General features: G+C 45.2%; 1 protein-coding gene across 2 annotated transcripts in view; it reads right to left on the bottom strand.

The window, feature by feature from the left end:
- The window catches only part of CLIC4 (chloride intracellular channel 4), a 98,496-nt gene extending 76,927 nt beyond the window's left edge, over positions 1 to 21,569 (bottom strand). The window contains exon 1 of one of the 2 annotated variants that reach the window (XM_050792678.1): positions 20,680 to 21,569. In XM_050792678.1, coding sequence (XP_050648635.1) covers positions 20,680 to 20,751 — 72 coding nt within the window. In that variant the 5' untranslated portion in view covers positions 20,752 to 21,569. The remainder of the gene's footprint in view (positions 1 to 20,679) is intronic. The other variant, XM_050792679.1, reaches the window with a different exon arrangement.
- Between the last annotated feature and the right edge of the window lie 992 nt (positions 21,570 to 22,561).

The following is a 22,561-nucleotide window of genomic DNA, read 5'->3' as shown; positions in this document are numbered from 1 at the left end:
AGAAAGGGCAGGTGAGGAACACAGGGATGGGCTGGGACTGACAAGCTACTCTAAGCTGCTACAGGGTCTGGAGTCTGTTGACATTACATGGTTAACTCAGTTAAAAAAATTATATATATACATTAAAAAATCAGCTGGGCGTGATGGTGGGCACCTGTAATCCCAGCTACTTGGGAGGCTGAGGCAGAACTGCTTGAACTCAGAAGGTGGAGGCTGCAGTGAGCCAAGATGGCGTCACTGCACTCCAGCCTAGGTGACAGAGCGAGACTCCGTCTCAAAAAAAAAAAAAAAAAAAGAAAGAAAGAAAAAAAAAAAGAAGAAAAATACAAATGACACTTCAAGTCAACAATCATCCCTGGCTCTGATTTTGGGATCTATGATCTCAAATATGTCAAAATATATTAAGAACTTGTTACATGCAATACTGAGGCAACGGTATAATCTAACACAGGGGTTCCTGCTGAGTCATCAGGACAATAGCTGCTCCCAACACTCTTAATCATAATGGCTATCAAGCCACATTCTCAGGGTCAAAACAGAGTTGCAGACTCTCCCTTAAATCTTTTTTACTTTGCAAGGAAAAACAAGTAAATCTGTTTATTTCAATCTAAAATATGAACTGAGCCCAGTCATTTGCATCACCCTCTCGGCCTATTTCTCTGGCTTCTTGCTAGGCATTTGCTTTTTCCCAATTATGTGATCTTTTATTTCTTCTTTTCCTCCCAACCTCCTCTGAAATCAAGGCTGTGCACGGAAAAAATAAAAGCTTCTATATATTCCTTCAGCAAACATTTTATTGAGTAACAATCAAATGAGTTAATATTTAATAGATGTAATGTAGTTAACACAGTGCCTGGCACATAGAAAGCACTCCAAAAAAAAAAAAAAAGAAAGCACTCCATAAGTGTGTATATTAGTTCAATTAAATATGAAATACTTTTCCACGCATTTAAGAAATCCAACAGAAAACAAAGTCAATGGGAACAATATCTATTCTAAATATAGGAAAACCAGGTCTTCCTAGAAGTGAAAAGGCCTCCCAGTGAGTTACAATAACTCCAGCGGAAAATATTATCCCATCTAAGATAATGGTGTATAGTGCACCTTCCTTATAGCTCATTCATTACTGACACCTGAGGGTACATTTTCTTGCTTCCCAGAGCTTACAGCAGTTCCTAGTAGGCACTTAGTAAAGACATGTTTAATGAAAGATTTTTTTAATTTGTAGTCTCTCTATTTACCAAAAAACAAACAACAACAACAACAAAAACCTGCAGTGAGAGACAGTTAAAACACAAAGTAAATAAAAAGGAATTTAAGGTTTTAGTGGTGAGTCTCAAATTTGCTTGAGAGATTATTTTTAATAAAAGACAAAAAAATCAATTTTGGCAGAAATCCAGATGTCCTAGAATGAGAGCCTTCTTACCACCACATTTAAAGGTATATCTGCCAGTAATAAAAGAAAGCAACAATACAAAATCTGTGAAATGCCAGAAGATACCAGAGTATGAATTTTTTTTTTTCCCCTTGAGATAGGGTCTTGCCCTGTTGCCCAGGGTGGAGTACAGTAGCGCCATCTTGGCTCACTGCAACCTTCGCCTCCCAGGCTCAAGCAATCCTCCCACCTCAGCCTCCCAAGTAGCTGGGACCATAGGTGTGTGCCTCAATACACAGCTAATTTTTGCATTTTTTATGGAGACGGGGTTTCGCCATGTTGTCCAGGCTGGTCTCGAACTCCTGGGCTCAAGCAATCCACCTGCCTTGCCTCCCAAAGTGCTAGGATTACAAGTGTGAGCCACTACACCTGGCTGAAAAAATTTTTAATACATCAAATTAAATGTTTAAGGGCAGATGTTATTCAGGCTTGAACTTCATTTTATTTATGGGGAAGACCGCTGTTAGTTCCAGCTTTAGAGAAAAAATACACAATATGTTTATCTTATGGAGAGTTTCTCTTGCAAAGCCTAACTGTGTACATGTTTCAGGAGAAAATTCTTAATACACAGCTTCTGACTTAGAAGATATTCTAACAGCTGGGCGCTATGGCTTACACCTGCAATCCCAGCACTTTGGGAGACTGAGGTGGGCGGATCACTTGAGGTCAGGAGTTCAGGACCAGCCTGGCCAACAGGCTGGCCAACAGGCCTGGCAAACCCCATCTCTAGTTAAAAAAAGAAAAAAGAAAAAGACAAAAATTAGGCAGCCGTCATGTCACATGCTGGAATTACAATTTCAGCTACTTGGGAGGCTGAGACAGAACTGCTTGAACCTGGGAGGAGGAGGTTGCAGTGAGCCAAGAAGGTGCCACTGCACTCCAGCCTGGTCAACAAAGCAAGACTCCGTCTCCAGGGGAAAAAAAAAAGAAAAAAAAAAAGCTTATATAATGTAAGCCGTACTGCCCCATACTTAAAAGTCTAGAGTAAAAGGTTCTACCACTATGAACTGGAATCTTTTCAAACGAAGTACCATCACACCAGAAAAAGTGAGTGGAAGGCTTCTGACAAATACTGACTTAACAACTAATAAGGTAACGCTTTCCCCTCCAAATCTATACCAAATCATCTGTGTTTAGTGACATAACCAAATTTGGTGGAATGCTATAGCCGGCAATTTCAACCAGTCCATGCTTTGCTTTCCACCAACTACCCACCAAATAGTGCTGCTAAGCAGATGATCTTTTTCCAAAGCACAGCACTTATAAATAATATTTTTAGCCAACTATAATTTACTAGCAGTAGGTTAAGGTCTATCAACTATACTTAAGGTATTTACTCATTCAATAAGATTTACTGAATGCCTATTATGAGGCAGACAATCTACTAAATATTGTGGTGGACACAAAGATGAATAAGACAAGGAATCTGCCCTCCTGGAGCTTAGTTTATTATAGCAAAGATAAGACATACATGCAAAACTATCAACAAAATAGGTAACAGAAGAGTCACATAAGAGGCATGAAATATGAATCTTGAAAGATTAACAAAGGGAGACACATTTAAATGGAGATTTACAGGATTATAGAGAGTTTAAACAATTGGGAATGGAAGAGATGGGAAAGGTTGCTTCAGGGAAACAAGATAGCTCACATGGAAACTAAGAGTTCGATTTGGCTGGACTGTGAGACCCGGGAGAAGTAGGAGATAAATTTGTTCAATTAGTTGGAGCTAGACTATGAAAGCCATAGACTTGAATGCCAGACTATAGATTTGAATTTAATTCTTTTTTTTTTTTTTTTTTTTTTTTTTTTTTTTTTGAGACGGAGTTTTGCTCCGTTGCCCAGGTTGGAGAGCAGTGGCACGATTTCAATTCACTGTAACCTCCGACTCCCAGGTTTAGGCGATTCTCTTGCCTCAGCCTCCCAAGTAGCTGGGACTGCAAGCATGCGTCACAACGCCCGGCTAATTTTTGTATTTTTAGTAGAGACGGGGTTTCTCCATATTAGTCAGGCTGGTCTCGAACTCCTGACTTCAGGTGATCTGCCCGCCACAGCCTCCCGAAGTGCTGGGATTACAGGAGTGAGCCAGCATGCCCGGCCAATTCTTTCTTTAGTAGAGAGCAACAAAATGGTTTTTGCACTTGCAGAGTGTGGGAGTAAGGAAACGGAGGAACCGTCTTAGCTGGTTTTTCAAAAAACATAGTGTTGGACAGTCTGGCCTATACAAAGATGAAGAACAAAATCTCTTCCTCACAGAGTTTACTTGGCCTCAAGTAAAGAAGTAGGGGGGAAGGCTGTATGAAAATTCATACAAAGAAGCAATACATACCACTGAGGGGGACCTAGTGGAATAGGTGGCCATTTGGGAGATTCCTTGAAGGACATCCATTAAACCATGTCTCTGTTTAATTTTCCACCTCTTCCTCTAATAGATCAGCATTCAACCCAGCTCTTACAGATCACACTTTTTAAAGCCTTCCCTTCATATATATCCCCCTTTACAGCTATCAACCTCTCTTCTACATAGCCAAGTTTCTTGTTAGAGTTGACTTTACACACTGACTCCAGTTTCTTACTTCCTATTTCATTCTTCTACCTGCTGTATTATAACTTCCCCACCACCACTACTCCACCAAAGCTGCTACTACTAAGGATGCCGGTAACTTCCAGGGTGTTAAATCCAACAAACACTCAGCTTGACACAACTGGTCACTCCCTCCTTACAAACCTCTCCTAGCTTCCTCCTACCTCACTCCAGTAGTTTTCCTCTCACCACTCACTACTGTTCTCCCACAGTTCCTCTTTGTTCTCCTCGTCTAGCTTCTCCTCCATTACCCAACCCCTAAGTGTTGAGAGTTCCTCAGAACTTGCTTCTAGGCATTTTCCTTACTCTTTACTCATCCACAGAATGATCTCATACACTTGTTTTTTTCTTTAGAGACAGAGTCTCACTCTATCATCCGGCAGTGCAGTGGCACGATCATATCTCACTGTAGCCTCTAACTCCTGGGTTCAAGTCATCATTCCTGCCTCAGCCTCCTGAAGTAACTAGGACTATAGGCATGTGACATCATGCCCAGCTAATTTTTTATTCTTATTTTTGCAAGGATGGGGTCTTGCTATGTTGCCCAGACTGGTCAAAAACTCCTGGCCTCAAGCAATTCTTCCACCTCAGCCTTCCATGGTGCTGGGATTATAGGTGTGAGCTACCACTTTAAATACCAAATATTATATGTGTGTGTGTATGTCATATATACATATATGTATATCATCAACTATGGCATATATATATGTCATCAAGTCCCAAATGTCTCCACCTTGCCCAGCTTCTTTCTGAACAGATCTGTATATCCAACTTTCTACCAACATCTCCACTTGACATCTCAGCCATCTTATACTCAACAAGTCAAAACTTGAACTCTGTCTGCTCCTCCTCCCTCTCCATGAATGGCAACTCTTGACCAGTGACTCTAATTACAAACCCAAGTCATTTCTCACACTTTTCTCTCTCACATACCTCCTTCTTAAACATCTTCCTATTGACACCACTTCCAAAATCTACCTCAAATCCATTCTCTTCTCTCCATCACCTCCCTAATCCAAGCCACCATCACCTTTCTTGATTGCAACGGCCTCCAGATAGTTGTCTTTATTGCCACTCTTGCCTCCCTTCAATTCATTTGCCACAGAGTCAGGCTACTCATCTTAAGATGCAACTCTAAGTAGCTGAGATTACAGGCACCCGCCACCACGCCCAGCTTATTTTTTGTAGTCTTAGTAGAGACAGGGTTTCCCCATGTTGGCCAGGCTGGTCTCAAACTCTTGACCGCAGGTGATCCACCAGTCTCAGCCTCCCAAAGTGCTGGGATTACAAGCATGAGCCACCGCACCTGGCCCCTACTTAAAATTTGAGGCAAGAAGTATCCATTTTTATTTTAGATAGATCAAAATTAGCAGATAAAACATGCAACTGCCGGGCGCGGTGGCTCAAGCCTGTAATCCCAGCACTTTGGGAGGCCGAGACGGGCGGATCACGAGGTCAGGAGATCGAGACCATCCTGGCTAACACGGTGAAACCCCGTCTCTACTAAAAAAATACAAAAAACTAGCCGGGCGAGGTGGCGGGCGCCTGTAGTCCCAGCTACTCGGGAGGCTGAGGCAGGAGAATGGTGTAAACCCGGGAGGCGGAGCTTGCAGTGAGCCGAGATCCGGCCACTGCACTCCAGCCTGGGTGACAGAGCAAGACTCCGTCTCAAAAAAAAAAAAAAAAAAAAAAAAAAAAAAAAAAAAAAAAAAAAAAAAAACATGCAACTAATTATTGAGGGAAAAGGTAAAAGTTTGTTTTGGTTTGGGTTTTTTTCTTTTTTTTTGAGACACCGTCTCACTCTGTGGCCCAGGCTGGAGTGCAGTGACATGATTACGGATTACTACTCACTGTGGCCTCGACCTCCCAAGGTTCAGGTGATCCTCCTGCCTCAGCCCCTAAGCAGCTGGGAATACAGGCACACGCCACCACACCCGGCTAATTTTCGTGTTTTTGCGTCACCATGCCTGATCAAAAGTTTCTTTAAACAACTGATAATAAGCAGTGTAATAGATTCAGTAATACTAACAACCCTTAAACTGTTAGAATACAACACAAACATTTAACTCATCTCTAAATCAATTATCTAATTTAATTTCCCACTTAAATCATTTCTTAAGCTTTTAATTCAGCTAGAATAAAAAAGTACATGAGACAAAAAAAAAGTCACTGTATTGTATAGGAAAAAAAAGGTGCTAAGAACCTACCACCATCGGCCATGGCTCATTTACTCACCATCTGACTGTCTACTTGGTTATACTGAGAGCTCCTTGAAGACAAGGGGCTCATTCTTACTCCTTTACCTCTCCATCACTTACTGCATGGAAAGTATTCAATTGATGTTTGCTTCTATTATGATTCCCTATACTGTGGCTCAACTGTTCCTAGGCAAAGACTGGTTTCTTATTATACTTGAACTATAAAATGGACATATCTTGCCTATTACATAGATATTGAAGGAAGAAATTAATACTGAAAAATAACTTTCATTTTTAGAATAGATTTCTCCTAAAGACCACAAGAGGAGGATCTACCTTCAAACCATTTAATCAATATCCATTCTAGGTGATGGCACATTTCATGTCATACTTTCATGACATGCTTTCTTCCACCAAAGATCAAATGTTCTAAGGAAGATATAGGCAAAATCTGAGTTTCTTTTATAAAACCTAAATAAATTTTCTTTAAACCAACTTACTTAATTCAACACACATTACATATCAGATCAGCCCTCATTCTTCACTCATTCAAGTATTCTGTCATGAACAGCCTTAAAATATTATATATAAATTCTCATTAATAATTCATGCAAGCAAAAATAAAAATAAATAAATAAATAATTCATGCAAGCTTATAAAAAAAGACTAAGGGCCGGGCATGGTGGCTCATGCCTGTAATCCCAGCACTTTGGGAGACCAAGGTGGGCAGATCACCAGAGGTCAGGAGTTCAAGATCAGCCTGGCGAACAATGGCAAAACCCTGTCTCTACTAAAAATACAAAAATAAGCCAGGTATGGTGGTGCATGTCTCTAATCCCAGCTACTTGAGAGGCTGAGGCAAGAGAATCGCTTGAAGCAGGAGGTGGAGGTTGCAGTGAGCCAAGATTGCACCACTGCACTCCAGCCTGGGCGACAGAGTGAGACTCTGCCTCAAAAAAAAAAATTATCCGGGTGTGGTGGCAGGCGCCTGTAATCCCAGCTACTTGGGAGGCTGAGGCAGGAGAATCACTCGAACCCGTGAGGCAGAGATTGCAGTGGGCTGAGATTGCACCACTGCATTCTAGCCGGAGAGAAAGAAGAAGAAGAAGAAGAAAAAAGACTAGGACATACAATAGCAACTATTTCTAGTCAAGGGGTTATAAGTAATTTTTACTTTATTTATGCTTTTCTATTGTTTTCTAAGTTGTCTAGAGTAAATACATATAGCTTTTATAACTGGAAAAAAGACGCTTTTTTAAAAAGAGCATAATACACACAATGAATATACTAGAAAGCAGAAAGGAAATGACATTACCTTTTCAAACTTAGGACTAATATTTAAACTAAAACAGAGAAAGGCTAAATAGGGCTGGGCACAGTGGCTCATGCCTATAATCCCAGCACTTTGAGAGGCTGAGGCGGGAGAATTGCTTGAGTCCTGGAGTTTGAGACCAGCCTGGGCAACACTGAGAAACCCCATTTCTACAAAAAGCAGCCAGGCATAGTGGCACGTGCCTGTGGTCCCAGCTACTTGGAAGGCTGAGGCAAGAGAATCACTTGAGCCCAGGAGATTGGGGTTGCAGTGAGCTGTGACTGTACCAGCCTGGGCCACAGAGCAAGACTGTGCCAGAAAGACAAGACAAGACAGGACAGGACAAGACAGGACAGGACAGGACAGGACAGGACAGGACAGGACAGGACAGGAAAAGAAAGCCGGGCGCGGTGGCTCAAGCCTGTAATCCCAGCACTTTGGGAGGCCGAGACGGGTGGATCACAAGGTCAGGAGATCGAGACCATCCTGGCTAACACGGTGAAACCCCATCTCTACTAAAAAAATACAAAAAAAAAAAAAACTAGCCGGGCGTGGTGGCGGCGCCTGTAGTCCCAGCTACTCGGGAGGCTGAGGCAGGAGAATGGCGTGAACCCCAGAGGCGGAGCTTGCAGTGAGCCGAGATCCCGCCACTGCACTCCAGCCTGGGCGACAGAGCAAGACTCCATCTCAAAAAAAAAAAAAAGAAAAGAAAAGAAAGAAGGAAGGAAGGAAGGAAGAGAAAAGATAAAAGAAGGAAAGAAAAAGAAAAAATTTCATTTCAGTCTTGGGTGCTGTTATGGTCAAGGCTTAAATTTAATTTCTTAAGTCTCATCACCTTCTTTTTTTCCTGATTAGTCTGTTTTCACAGCTACCACTTTTTCCATTTTCCTAGGTAGCACAATAATCTAGTTTGGTTCACCTTTAGTTTTTTTGTAGAGACAGGGCCTCACTGTCTCACTGTGTTGCTCAGGCTGGTCTCGAGCTCCTGGGCTCAAATGATCGTCCTGCCCCATCCTCTCAAAGTGCTGGGGTTACAGGCGTGTGCCACCACGCCTGGCCCACCTTTAGTTTTTAATGAATATTCAGTCTTATAATCCACCACCTGTTCTCTACTTCCAAAATAAAGTAACTGGTTGTTAGCAGAAGAAAACATGCAGAGAATTTACAAATCCTTAAAAGTTCTTAAGGCCAAGTGCAGTGGCTCATGCCTGTAATCCCAGCACTTTGGGAGGCCAAGGCAGGCAGATCACCTGAGGTCAAGAGTTCAAGACTAGCCCGCCCAACATGGTGAAACCCCATCTCTACTAAAAATACAAAAACTAGGCCGGGCACAGTGGCTCACGCCTGTAATCCCAGCACTTTGGGAGGCTGAGGTGGGCGGATCACCTGAGGTCGGGAGTTCAAGACCAGCCTGACCAAAATGGAAAAACCCCATCTCTACTAAAAATACAAAATTAGCCGGGTGTGGTGGTGCATGTCTGTCATCTCAGCTACTTGGGAGGCTGAGGCACGAGAATCACTTGAACCTGGGAGGTGGAGGTTGCAGTGAGCAGAGATCAAGCCATTGCACTCTAGCCTGGGAAACAAGAGTGAAACTCCGTCTCAAAAAAAAAAAAAAAAAAACTAGCCAGGCATGGTGGTGGGTGTCTATAACCCCAGCTACCCGGGAGGTTGAGGCAGGAGAATCACTTGAACCCGGGAGGCAGAGGTTGCAGTGAGCCAAGATCACGCCACTGCACTCCAGCCTGGGCGACACAGTGAGACTCCATTTCAAAAAAAGAAAAAAGTTCTTAATTACCTCAGCTTTCATCTGATTATTTGGTTTTGTATTCGCCAATATTTCTTCAGATTCTCTATTTTCTTCTCCCACATACACAAATAAATAGCTATGCTGCACAGTGGTAAAATTCAATACTTAAGTTATTACATGTGACTGACATTTTTACAACTCTATTATAATAAGAACTAAATCTTTTCATAAGAATGAGTTATTCACATGTAAGTTGGAAGTAATAATTTTGTTACAAAAAAAGAAAAAGAAAACCTGTCATATTCCTAGCTTATTTCAGCTCCAAGAAACAGCTTGTATTTCAACTTCAAGAAAAGCAAAGACACCTACAAAAGGATGCTTAAAGGTACAAAATATATGCATGCTGCACTCAGGTCCATTCCTGGCCCTAGTTCTAATAGTTACTTATTCAAAACATTAATGTTAGCCGAGTGCGGTGGCTCACACCTATAATCCCAGCACTTTAGGAGGCTAAGGCAGGCGGATCCCGAGGTCAAGAGATCGAGACCATCCTGGCCAACATGGTGAAATCCCGTCTCTACTAAAAAATATAAAAAATGAGCTGGGGGTGGTGGCACATGCCTATAGTCCCAGCTACTCAGGAGACTGAGGCAGGAGAATCGCTTGAAACTGGGAGGCGGAGGTTGCGGTGAGCCGAGATCACACCACTGCACTCCAGTCTGGGCAACAAGAGCAAAACTCCGTCTCAAAAAAAATAATAATAATAATGTTAAAATTTAAGATACTCCTAGTCTACATTTGATACAATTTCCAAATACAGTATTATTTATCTGCATTAAGTTGTCACTTTCATAAATTAGACTAATACATTATCCTGCCTTTTTTTCTTTAATTTTGTTTTTGTGGTTTTATTTTAAATAAAGGGAAAAAAAAGAAACCATATAAGGCTAATTATATGGATAGTTCTTTTCTTTTTTTTTTTTTTTTTTTTTAAAGAGACAGGATCTCCATCTGTCACCCAGGCCAGAGTGCAGTGGCACAATCATAGGTCACTGCAGCCTCAAACTTCTCGACTCAAGTGATCCTCCGGCCTCAGCCTGCCAAAGCTAGGTCCAGAGGTACTCACTACCACTACCAGACCAGACTATTTTTTTTTTTTTTGGAGACAGAGTCTTACTCTGTCACCCAGGCTGAAGTGCAGTGGTGTGATCTCGGCTCACTGCAACCTCTGTCTCCCAGGTTCAAGAGATTCTCCCGCCTCAGCCTCCTGAGTAGCTGGGATTACAGGCGTGTACCACCATGCCCAGCTAATTTTTGTATTTTTAGTAGACACGGGGCCGGGAGTGGTGGCTCACACCTGTAATCCCAGCACTTTGGGAGGCCGAGGCGGGCAGATCATGAGGTCAGGAGTTCAAGACAAGCCTGACCAACATGGTGAAACCTCATCTCTACTAAAAATACAAAAATTTAGTTTTTGTAGAGATGAAGTCTCACTATTTTGCCCAGGCTATAATTTTATTTTATTTTATTTTATTTTTGAGACGGAATCTTTCTCTGTCGCCTAGGCTGGAGGGCAGTGGCACAATCTCAACTCACTGCAACCTTCGCCTCCTGGGTTCAAGCAATTCTCCTGCCTCAGCCTCCCAAGTAGCTGGGATTATGGGTTCCCACAACCACGCCCAGCTAATTTTTGTATTTTTAGTAGAGACAGGGATTCACCATGTTGGCCAGGCTGGCCTCAAACTCCTAACCTCGGGTGATCCGCCCACCTCAGTCTCCCAAAGTGCTGGGATTACAGGTGTGAGCCACTGCAGCAAGTCTATGATTGTTATTTCTTATATCTTATACCAATATCTGGAACTGACCACTGAGAGATAAGAGGCAAGTCTCAAAATAAACAATATAATTAAAAGCCACAAGAAAATTCACCAGCTGATGCCCTAAATTACATTTATATGTCTTAAATCATCCTTGGACAATAGGTAACCATGACCTAATGTTACTTTCCTTCAGAAAGTCCCTTCCATTCTCTACACAAGCATCTAAAATGGGCAAACCCATCCTAGCTTACTCCTCTACTTGACCAAAATCTTAACTCATGCCTTAATCACACTTCCCATCCTGCCTAACACATTTTCCTTTTATGGACTCACAATTCCCTATTCAGGAGACATCAGAACACTGAGGCTCCACAGCTCTAATGAAACAGGAAGCTGGAAAAGATGGCTCACCATCCTTACTTACTGGCTTCTAGGCACCTCTGCAGGCATCTTCCCAAACCAACTGTGACTTTTCGTGACAGCCAGGTTCTTCTCCCAATTGCCTCTTTCCTATCATTATTCATACTGTGTTAAGCTTTTCATGTGCTCGGTCTCCTAGGCTCAAAGCCTCCTGCGTTTTCCCCATTCTAGGCTCCTTTCTCACAGGTTTTTACATTAAACCAAAATCATCAACTTTGGCCTTTGCCAAAAGCAGCATTGTTAGGTCTTCAGGAACAGCTCAGGCAAAAAGTTACAATAATAGGTTTTCATTAACTTCACACTTTACATTCATTTCTGTCTCCTGAATTCACCCCCTGCCCCCAGAAACCTCAAATGAATGGCAAATTGAGATTCAAGGTAATATTGTCTGAATATTGAGTTAGTTTTTGTTAATTACTAGAACAAAGTTTTCAGCATCGTTTCCTATAGAAAATTTATTTCATTTTTTCTGTTTGAAAAAACAAAGATGGGGGGAGGTCTGAAGCCTGCCCTTGAAACAAAATATAAAGAATTCCCACTTTAAACTGTCAAACAGTCCATCTGTACAATCCATTTGCACCTTTCCAAGTGCCACTGAAAAGTTATTGAACAGACAGCAATCCAAAAAAATAGGAAAGTATGGGGAGAATGAAAAAGGCTAGGACAATGTATACATTAACAAAAACCCAAGTTAGGTTTTAAAAGTCTCTTCTTCAACTTTTGAATAACCTGTCTCCCTGGCACTACGGATCTGAATCACTCCTGGTTCCTTCTTACGTATCAATCTACCAATTGTTTCCTGCATGAGGAGTTTCCAAATGATGTCAAAACTCACATTCCCATTCTTGGCTATTCCGAACCCACCTATTCACCTCCTTTTTTCAAGGTCAAGTTTAAGCCTCCTTCCATCTTTCCCCATATCTCCTAGCCCAACTTAATGTGAGCCACACTTGACTCTTTAAGCATGGACCATCTTGTGTTGTTTTCTTTCCAATAAAATTTGTAAACAGTAAGAAATTAACTGTTTAATAATTTCTTACATCTTCCATAGTACTTAACTCAGTATTAGCACTTAGTTCATGCCAGTACATTCTTTAAGTCATAGTTAATAATAACTAGAAGAGACCTTAGTGATCTAGCCCAAGCCCTTCTTTTATACCTTGCTTATACAAAGTATTCTTGACACTAAGGATTCCACTATTTACTTCTTTTAAAACAGTGGTTCTTAGCCTTGGTTTAGGAATTTCCAGAAAAAAAGCCTCACATTATAATTTTTACTGTAATTTCAAGGATTTACAGAACCCCCGATCCTACTAACAGAGCCTACATTTAAAAATAATATACTATTATCGATGACAAAAGGTGTTTTACTCTGTGTCAAGCACTCTTCCTAAAGCTTTACACAGGATGGTATACGGTTAGACCACACTTGCCAGCCTCTCTTACAGATGAAGCTATGTGACTAAGTTCTCTCCAGTAGAATGTGACCAGAAGTAACAGGCAGAACTTCTGAGCTGCAGCCCTCAAGATGTGCTTCCTCCATATTTTCCACCCCCCACTGGCAGCAGACAGTACTTGTCAGCCACCAACTTCGACAACTCAGAAGAGGACAATGCTCTGGGCGTTAGTGGACAAATAAGCTAGAAAGAGCCCGGGTCCCTTAATGACTGTGAGGAGGAAAGCCACCCTAACATCGAAGACATTCTCCTGGACTGAAGGGTAAGAAATAAATTTCCATCTTATTTGAACCATTGTTTGTGGGGAGATAACTTATTACAGCAACTTAAACTACCCTAACTAATATGCACAGATTAACAGTTTTAATCTCCTCAGTAACCATATAAAACTGTTATTATTATTATTATTATTATCCTGATATTAGAAGTTAGGAAACTGAAGCACTGAGAGCTTAAAAACTTGCCTGACACACTAGAAGCCAGATTCAAGTCAAGCAGTCTGGCTCCAGAGTCCATGCACATTAGGAACCTCTGCCAAATATCTCAAAAGAAACAGACTCTTATGTGTTATGCCACTCTGCACCAGATTAACTTTTTACAACCACCACCCCAATCCCAGCAGCTTGGTGACTACTTGCCGTCCCAATTCACAGTGGCATGGCAACAAGTTTATTCCAGCCCATAAAATTCCAGCCCATAAAACTGAACTCTGCAAAGGGATTAATTTCTGTTTTCTGGTTTGGTTGTTTTTGAGACAGAGTCTTGCTCTTGTCCCTCAGGCTGGAGTGCAATGGCACGATCTCGGCTCACTGCAACCTCTGCCTCCCGGGATCAAGCGATTCTCCTGCCTCAGCCTCCCAAGTAGCTGGGATTACAGGCAGCCGCCACCACGCCTGGCTAATTTTTGTATTTTTAGTAGAGATGGGGTTTCACCATGTTGGCCAGGCTGGATGGAGAAACCCCGTCTCTACTACTCTCACTTGTGGTTCAAAAGTTGATATTTAGTTTTACCCAAACAAAAATCTTGGTTCCCCAAATTCTGGACATAGCCAACAAGAAACACTAGTAAATATATAAAAGACTGGTGCGGTGGCTCACGCCTGTAATCCCAGCACTTTGGGAGGGTGAAGAAGGCGGATCACTAGGTCAGGAGTTCAAGATCAGCCTGGCCAACATAGTGAAACCCTGTCTCTACTAAAAGTACAAATTAGCTCCCCATCTCTACCAAAAATACAAAAAATTAGCTGGCCACGGTGGCAGGCGCCTGCAATCCCAGCTACTCGGGAGTCTGCGGCAGGAGAATCGCTTGAACTCAGGAGGCAGAGGTTGCAGTGAGCCAAGATTGTGCCACTGCACTCTAGCCCAGGTAACAGTGTGAGACTCCATCTCAAAACAAAACAAAACAAAACAAAACAAAACAAACTGGAAGTATTAAATAATGGAGAAAAAAAGACGTGCGTAGATAAAATTACATTGGGTTTGGAGATTGGAGGCTAGAGAAAACAGGATGAAGAACCATGTTCTGACACTGCAACCATCGGGATCTCAGTAAGTGGTTTCTAATTCCAAAGCATGGTAGAGACATATATTGACAACAGAATGCTCGAAAACAGAATTCTCTGAAAGAAGGGAGCAATCTCATTTCAAACATTTGGCATCCTCTTAAGTTGCAGGCACTCTGAATCATATGCACACCCCATCCCCAAAGAATTTACTGTCTATCTAGTAGGGGAGATCTGCATATAAATATATATTCATATAAAAATTAAACACAACTAGCATTTATTTGCTTACTGTGTACTAGACATTGTTCTAAGATTGTTGCATACTACATATATTAATTTAACCCATAGGAATGTTCTACTAATATCCCAACTGTGCAGATGTGGCACAGAGAGGTTTAAGTAATGTATCCTGGGATACACAATTAGTAACTGGACATATTGGATTAGAAACCCAGGCAGTAGGCCAGATGCGATGGCTCATGCCAGCAATCCTAGCACTTTGGGAGGCTGAGGCGGGCAGATCACCTGAGGTCAGGAGTTCGAGACAAGGCTGACCAACATGGAGAAACCCTGTCTCTACTAAAAATACAAAATTAGCCAGGCATGGTGGCGCACGCCTATAGTCCCACTCAGGAGGCTGAGAGGCAACAAGAGCGAAACTCTGTCAAGAAAGAGAGAAAGAGAGAGAGAAAGAGAGAAAGACAGAGAGAGAAAGAAAGAAAGAAAGAAAGAGAAGGAAGGAAGGAAGGAAGGAAGGAAGGAAGGAAGGAAGGAAGGAAGGGAGGGAGGGAGGGAGGGAGGGACAAACCAACCAACCCAGGCAGTAGTCAGATTATAAGGGACCTTATGCCCTTGCTAAAAGGTCAGAAATATACCGTATCTGGGCCGGATGCAGTGGCTCACGCCTGTAATCCCAGCACTTTGGGAGGCCGAGGCAGGCAGATCACGAGTTCAGGAGAACAAGAACATCCTGGCTAACATGGTGAAACCCCGTCTCTACTGAAAAAATACAAAAAAATTAGCCAGGTATGGTGGCAGGCGCCTGTAGTCACAGCTACTCGGGAGGCTGAGGCAGGAGAATGGCGTGGACCTGGGAGGCGGAGCTTGCAGTGAGCTGAGATCGCGCCACTGCACTCCAGCCTGGGCAACACAGCGAGACTCTGTCTCAAAAAAAAAAGGAAAAAAGAAATAAACCGTATCTGTTGCTGGTTCCCAGCTGGAAATATATATACCTACCAGGCTTCTCTGGGTGGAGCAGAGAGCATCTCCACTGTTGAGGATGACTGCCACTGTAAGCCTTTTTTTTTTTTCTCCCTGAGATAGGGTCTTGCTCTGTCACCCAGATTGGAGTGCAGGCACATGATCATAAGCTCACTGCAGCTTCGAATTCCTGGGCTCAAGCAATCCTCCCACCCTCAGCCTCTAGGGCTAGGGCTACAGTCGTGGGCCACCAGGCCCAGCTTAGTTACTTACTTATTTACTTGTTTAGAGACAGGGTCTCACCCAAGCTGGAGTGCAGTGGCATGATCACGGCTCACAGCAACCTCTACTTCCCAGGCTAAAGAAATCCTCCCACCTCAGCTGGGACCACAGGCATGTATCACCACACCCAGCCAATTTTTTGTATTTTTTGTAGAGACAGGGTGCCCAGGTTGCCCAGGCTGGTCTCAAACTCCTGAGCCCAAGAGATCTGCCTGCCTCAGCTTTCCAAAGTACTGGGGTGACAGGCATGAGCCACTGTGCCTGACAATCTTTTAAACAGTTTTTGTACAGACAGGGTTTCACCATGTTGCCCAGGCTGGTCTAGAATTCCTGCACTCAAGAGATTCATCCTCCTTGGCCTCCTAAAGTGCTAGGATTACAGGAGTGAGCCATCACAGTCCAGCTGCCTTTTTTACTTTTGGGAGGGCATCCTATCTATCCTCTAGATGTTGAGATTAAAACAAAACAAAAACAAACCAAAAAAACCATCCTGCTGTTATATAGATGACAGTTAATGGGCTCATGGGCGGACAACTCCAAAAACTACTCACAGGGAAGATAATGTAGCTGTGAGTTCAGTCACACTATTTGAGAAGGTGTTCATCTCTCACTCTTAAATGTAAAGCTCAGTGCTAAACAGGTAGGCTCAAAGCCCCGTTACATCCCTTGGCCTTCCCCCTAGCACCACCACCAAATTTCTAATTTCTATACATGCTATGTGCTTCAACTGTAAAGTTTTCTTCTACAAACTCAGATACCTCTTGGCAGGTTAACATTGTTCAGCATACCACTCTGGACAACCACAGCCTCTGCACACTCACTACTTCTTTTTTTTTTTATTTATTTATTTTATTTTTTGAGATGGAGTCTCACTCTGTCACCCAGGCTGGAGTGCAGTGGCACCATCTCGGCTCACTGCAACCACCGCCTCCAGGGTTCAAGCAGTTCTCCTGCCTCAGTCTCTCTAATAGCTGGGATTACAGCCATGCGCCACTGTGTGTGGCTAATTTTTGTATTTTTAGTAGAAATAGGGTTTCGCCATGTTGGCCAGGCTGGTTTCAACCTCAAGTGATCCACCCCCCTCCGCCTCTCAAATGGCTGGGATTACAGGAGTGAGCCACCACACCCGGCCCACTGCTTTCAAAATAACTATATTTACAAGGGTATTTCCCCCATTTGCATTTCCCACACATAGGTTTTGAGAAGAGAACAAGAATGCCGTTTACCACATTTTACCTGTCCTTTTTTTCCCTTTCGAACAAACTGGTCTAGGGGCCAAGCACAGAGGCTCAAGCCTGTAATCCCAGCACTTTGGGAGGCCAAGGTGGGCACATCACTGAAGGTCAGGAGTTTGAGACCAGCCTGGCCAATATGGTGAAACCCGGTCTCTACTAAAAATACAAAAATCAGCCAGGCGTGGTGGTGCATGCCTGTAATCCCAGCTCCTCGGGAGGCTAAGGCAGAAGAATCACTTGGACCCGGGAGGCAGAGGGTGCAGTGAGCCGAGGTCGCGCCACTGCACTCCAGCCAGGGAAACAGAGTGAGACACCATCTCAAAAACAAACAAACAAACAAACAAACCTATCTATATCAGTGCAAAGTTTTGCTATGTTGAATCACTGGGTAGCAGAAAACATTTCACAAATGAAGTAAATAAGGCTTAAAAAGTGAAAACAAACTACCTAGGGTAACCCAACCAAGGAGTAAAGAACTGTGACTTGAACCCTGATTCTCTGCCAGCAAGCCCAATGAGAAAGGCTTACAACTAGTGGTAGGAAGGATGATTTTCAGTGGTTCACAACACAAATATGAAAAACAGAAAGGGTATGCAAGTGACTCAAGTTTGGAAAACTGCACCATGCCCCTCTGCTATTCTCACTGAAAGATGAAATTAATAGTAAGCAGGGCATTAAGCACTAATCTCTTCCTAATTCAGATACTTCATTTTTCTTGTCTTCTTTGATTAGCTCCCCCAATAGAATGCTGAATAGAGCCGTAACTGATAATAGCTTTATCTTTTTTTTTTTTTGAGACTAAGTCTCTCTCTGTCACCCAGGCTGGAGTGCAGTGGCTTGATCTCGGCTCACTCCAACCTTTGCCTTCCGGGTTCCAGCAATTCTCATGCCTCAGCCTCCCGAGTAGCTGGGCCCACCACCACGCCCGCCTAATTTTTCCATTTTTAGTAGAGATAGGGTTTCACCCTGTTGGCCAGGCTGGTCTCAAACTCCTGGCCTCAAGTGATCTCCCCATCTCAGCCTCCCAAAATGCTACAGGTGTGAGCCACCTCGCCCGGCCCGATAGTAGCTTTATCTTATTCTAAGTTTAACACTGTTCTAAAGTTTCACCATTGAGTATCATGTTGTACAGATTATTCATGATGCACTTTTTTTTAGTTTATGGAAATTCCTTCTTATTCCTCAGTAAAAATTTTTTTTTTTTTGAGACGGAGTCTCGCTGTGTCCCCCAGGCTGCAGTGCAGTGGTGCAATCTCGGCTCACTGCAGGCTCTGCCTCCAAGGTTCACGCCATTCTCCTGCCTCAACCTCCCGAATAGCTGGCATTACAGGCGCCCGCCACCAAGCTCGGCTCATTTTTTGTGTTTTTAGTAGAAACGGGGTTTCACCGTGTTACCCAGCATGGTCTCGATCTCCTGACCTCGTGATCCGCCAGCCTCGGCCTCCCAAAGTGCTGGGATTGCAGGCGTGAGCCACCGCGCCCAGCCCTCAGTAAAAATTTTTAAACTTATCTCTGGTCCACTCGTTTCCCTTCTCAATGCTGCTTTCCACCCACCACCCTTCCTTTTTTGAGATGGAGTATTGCTCTGTTGCCCAGGCTGGAGTGCAGTGGCACAATCTCGGCTCACCACACCCTCTGCCTCCCGGGTTCAAGCAATTCTCCTGCCTCAGCCTCCTGAGTAGCTGGGACTACAGGTGCCCGCCACCACGCCCAGCTAATTTCTGTATTTTTGGTAGAGATGGGGTTTCACCATGTTGGCCAGGATGGTCTCGATCTCCTGACCTCGTGATCTGCCCGCCTCAGCCTCCCAAAGTGCTGGGATTACAGGCGTGAGCCACTGCGCCCAGCCGCCTTCCTTTCTTATATTTCAGGTTCCTTCCTACATTCTATGCACCTCAAAGTACTGTATCTGCCACTCAAAGTAACCGAAACTCTGATATTTTGGGGGTTCTATACCTGTCTGCTGTTTCAGTTCCCTGGACCAAAAAAAAAAAAAAAAAATCGAAAATTGACAATTGAAAGAAAATCCTAAGGCAAACTTTGTTTCAATCATTACTGAAGACTGCAGAAGTAACTGCAGATTATTTCTTCTCTCCATCTCTTTTGTTTGAGACAGGGTCTTGTTCTGTCTCCAAGGCTGGAGTGCAGTGGTGCGACGTGGGCTCACTGCAGCCTCGACCTCCCGGGCTCAAGCGACTCTCCCACCGCAGCCTTCCAGAGTAGTACAGGCGAGCAACATCGCTCCCAGCTAATTCTTGTATTTTTTTGTAGAGACGGGGTTTCGCCATCTTGTTCAGGCTGGACTCGAACTTTTGAACTCAAGTAATCCTCCCACCTCGGCCTCCGAAAGTGCTGCGATTGCAGGCGTGAGCCACCGCGCCCTGCCCTTCTCCATCTCTTAAACACACCCTGAAATGTCCTTTCTTTAAAGTAAGAACTCGGGGGGAAAAAAGAACCCAATAGTTCTACATGACCATTTACTTTCCAGTATGTTGCCTAGCTCTGAATGAGCCTGGCTTTTTAAGTCGCTGGAAGAATCTCAAAGTGTTTTTTTAAGTTTTGAAGAAAGGAGCTAGATCCAGATGTTTATAACTTCGACTCTCTTTGGCTAAAATGAAAAGTATTAAAGAGAAAAGGAAAGGAAGAGGGGTAGTATGTGTAAGCAAATAAGTTCCAGGACATGAAAGCTGAAGACACAAGAAGGGAAAACCAACCCTTTAAAGCCCAAGCAAGTTAAGAATTCTCTCCCTCAATTTCTTTCAAAACAAAAGGGCACACACAATCCTTCCCGAAGCAGCAACGCCGGGGGGAGAAGCCAAAATTGTTGCATCATACAGAACACTCCGCGCTTGAGAAACGAGAAAGCCAATAAATGCCCAAGACAGAAAAACACAAGTTAGGAATCTCGGTCTTTTCCGAAGGTCCAAGAGCACCTGCTCGTTAGAAAATTTGTTTAAGATTGCATCGAAAATTAAAGTTTCCGTTTCAGATCAGTGGGGAGCAAATGTTTTTTCAAAAAAGCGTCCAAAGAAGTTCGTTTGAAAGCTCATCGGGCGGCCGACTGCAGGTCGGGCTCCTGGCGGCGGCGGAGCCGAGCGCTGGGGAGCGGGTGGGGCCGGGCCCCCGCGCCCGGGCGGGGGTGGTGACAGGACCCGCGCGCGCCCGGCGCTGGGGCCCCGGGGCAGGCAAGTCACGCCCGCGGGCTCTTCCCGACCCACCCGGGCGCGGGACGCTGGTCCGGCGTCCGCCAGAGCCCGCGCGGTTGGAGACGGTGGCCGCCGCCCGGGTCCCCACCCCGGACCCCTCGACGGGCCCTCGGAGGCGGGAAGGCGCCGGCGGCCCCCAGACAATGGGCCGGGGACGCGGGAGCCCGCAGCGGGACGGGTGCTGGCGCCGAGCGGGGGCGCCTCGGGACGCCTCTTCCCGCAGCCAGGAGGGCGCCGGGGGCTCGGCCAGGCGGGACCGCGAGGCGAGCGCTCACCTTGACGAAGAGCTCGATGAGAGGCTCTTTGTCCTCCTCCTTCAGCCCATTCAGCGGCATCGACAACGCCATGGTCGGCTCGGCTAGGCTCCGCCAACAGCGACGGCTGCTGCTGCTGCTTGCTCCGGGACTGCTCCGGCTGCCGGTTCCCGCCGCGCTGCTCGCTGGACTGTCCGGCGTCGAGCTGGCCACAGCTTCGGCTCCTCAGCACCGCCCCACGCCCCGCGCGCGACTCTGAGGCAGCCGCAGCCCGAGCCGCTTCAAACGGCGGGGCGGGGCGCCGGGGGCGGGGCCTCGGGCTGTAGGCGGGGCCAAGGCTCGGCGCCTTGGGACTCAGGGGAAAATAACGCGGCAGGAGCAAGGGGGCGTGGCCTCGGGCGGGGAAGGCGGTGGGACCGCTCCGGAGCCGACGAAAGGACCACTGAGACGCCTCGAAGATGGTAGGAGGCGTGGCCTGTGCGGAGGGCGGGGCTTTGGTGGGCGGTACAAAGCGCAGGCTCGGGCGGGCTGGACCCGGGTACGCTTCTCCAGGGGGCCGGTGGGCGGGGGGACGCGCCGGGGGGGGGGGGGGGAGGAATTCCCCAGGGGCCCGAGCCTGACACTGCCTCCCGCCGCAGCGCCTGCGCGTCCTCTGCAGCTGCTACTGGTGCTGTGCCAGGTGACCTCATCCCTCGGCCGGCCTGAGGAAGCGAGGAGGCGCCTCCCACCCACTCCCCCGCTGCAGCACCCCAGGACTCATCGCCCTTTCCCGCAGCGGCCACCTCCCCAACTCCCTCTATTACGCCGAGTTGCCTTTTCCAAGACAACTTACCGGAAAGTTTTCATCGCCTGGGGAACACCTTTTTTTTCTGCCTCTGACTTCGTTTTTGCCTTTGACGCTCCTGACCGTTTCGATCTTGGCAGCCGGCGTATTCACAAATATTTATGAAACCTTACTGTGTTTCTGGCTCTGAGCTACCCCTTGGAGAGTAACAATTCCCAGAGCTCACGATCTTGAACTGCAATTTCTGTGCCTGCAGGCCACTAAGGACTCCCAAGTCGTTGTCCATCTTGTTCCCCACTGCCCACACCCATTTCTTCCCCCTGCTCACCTGGCAAATTTGAGTGTGCATCAGAATCACCTGGGTGCTACACGCAGCCCCGCTTTATGTGTTTCCCAGATCCTCTGGGAAAAAGAGAAATCCACATCTTAGCAAGCACCAGCACAATTCTGAAGTAGGTGGTCCACAAACCAGTTAAACTGCGCTGGGATTTAAGCCCCCGAGGGCAAGAGCTGTGCTTGCCTAGAGATTGTAGGCACCTAGTCCCGGTTTGCTGCCTTTGAGTGCCTGGGGCAAATTTCACCTCCTCTGGAAGCAATTACTTGTGCCCTTTTCTGATTTTCCGTAATACTTGACTCACAGCTACTCCTCCCAACTTCCCACGTTGGGCTAAATAGTGAGTTCCAGAAGGCCCAGACATGGGAGGTTTGTTTCCATATCCTCGGTGCCTAGCACATATCAGAATGTTTGAACAAATTGTATGTAGGCATGAAAACACAGTGAAACTTGCAACAACTTCTTCTGCCACCCCAAAGCAAGTTGTTCAGATTTTCTCATAGAGGTTCCATGAAAGAGCCAGTGTATCCCAGTGGTCAAGAACACATGCTCTGGAGTCTGACTATTTAAGTTCAAATCCGACAAGGCAATGTCCTTAAAACCCCTAAGCCTCAGTTTCATTATCTAGAAGTGGGCGGGGCTAATTACTGATTCTTGCCTTACCATATGTTCTGCTTGGTCAGTATGGCTGTTACCTGCGTTGAGACTTATTCTGTCCCTACCACCCCTGCAGGCTAGAATGTGGCATCATATTCTACTCTCTCTATGCCCGGCTAGTTCATTGA

The sequence above is a fragment of the Macaca thibetana genome, chromosome 1 (genome assembly GCF_024542745.1).
Source record: "Macaca thibetana thibetana isolate TM-01 chromosome 1, ASM2454274v1, whole genome shotgun sequence".
In the NCBI taxonomy this organism is placed as follows: Eukaryota; Metazoa; Chordata; class Mammalia; order Primates; family Cercopithecidae; genus Macaca; species Macaca thibetana.
The sequence above is the reverse complement of the archived record's forward strand: the minus strand, read 5'-3'. Positions and strand labels throughout refer to the sequence as shown.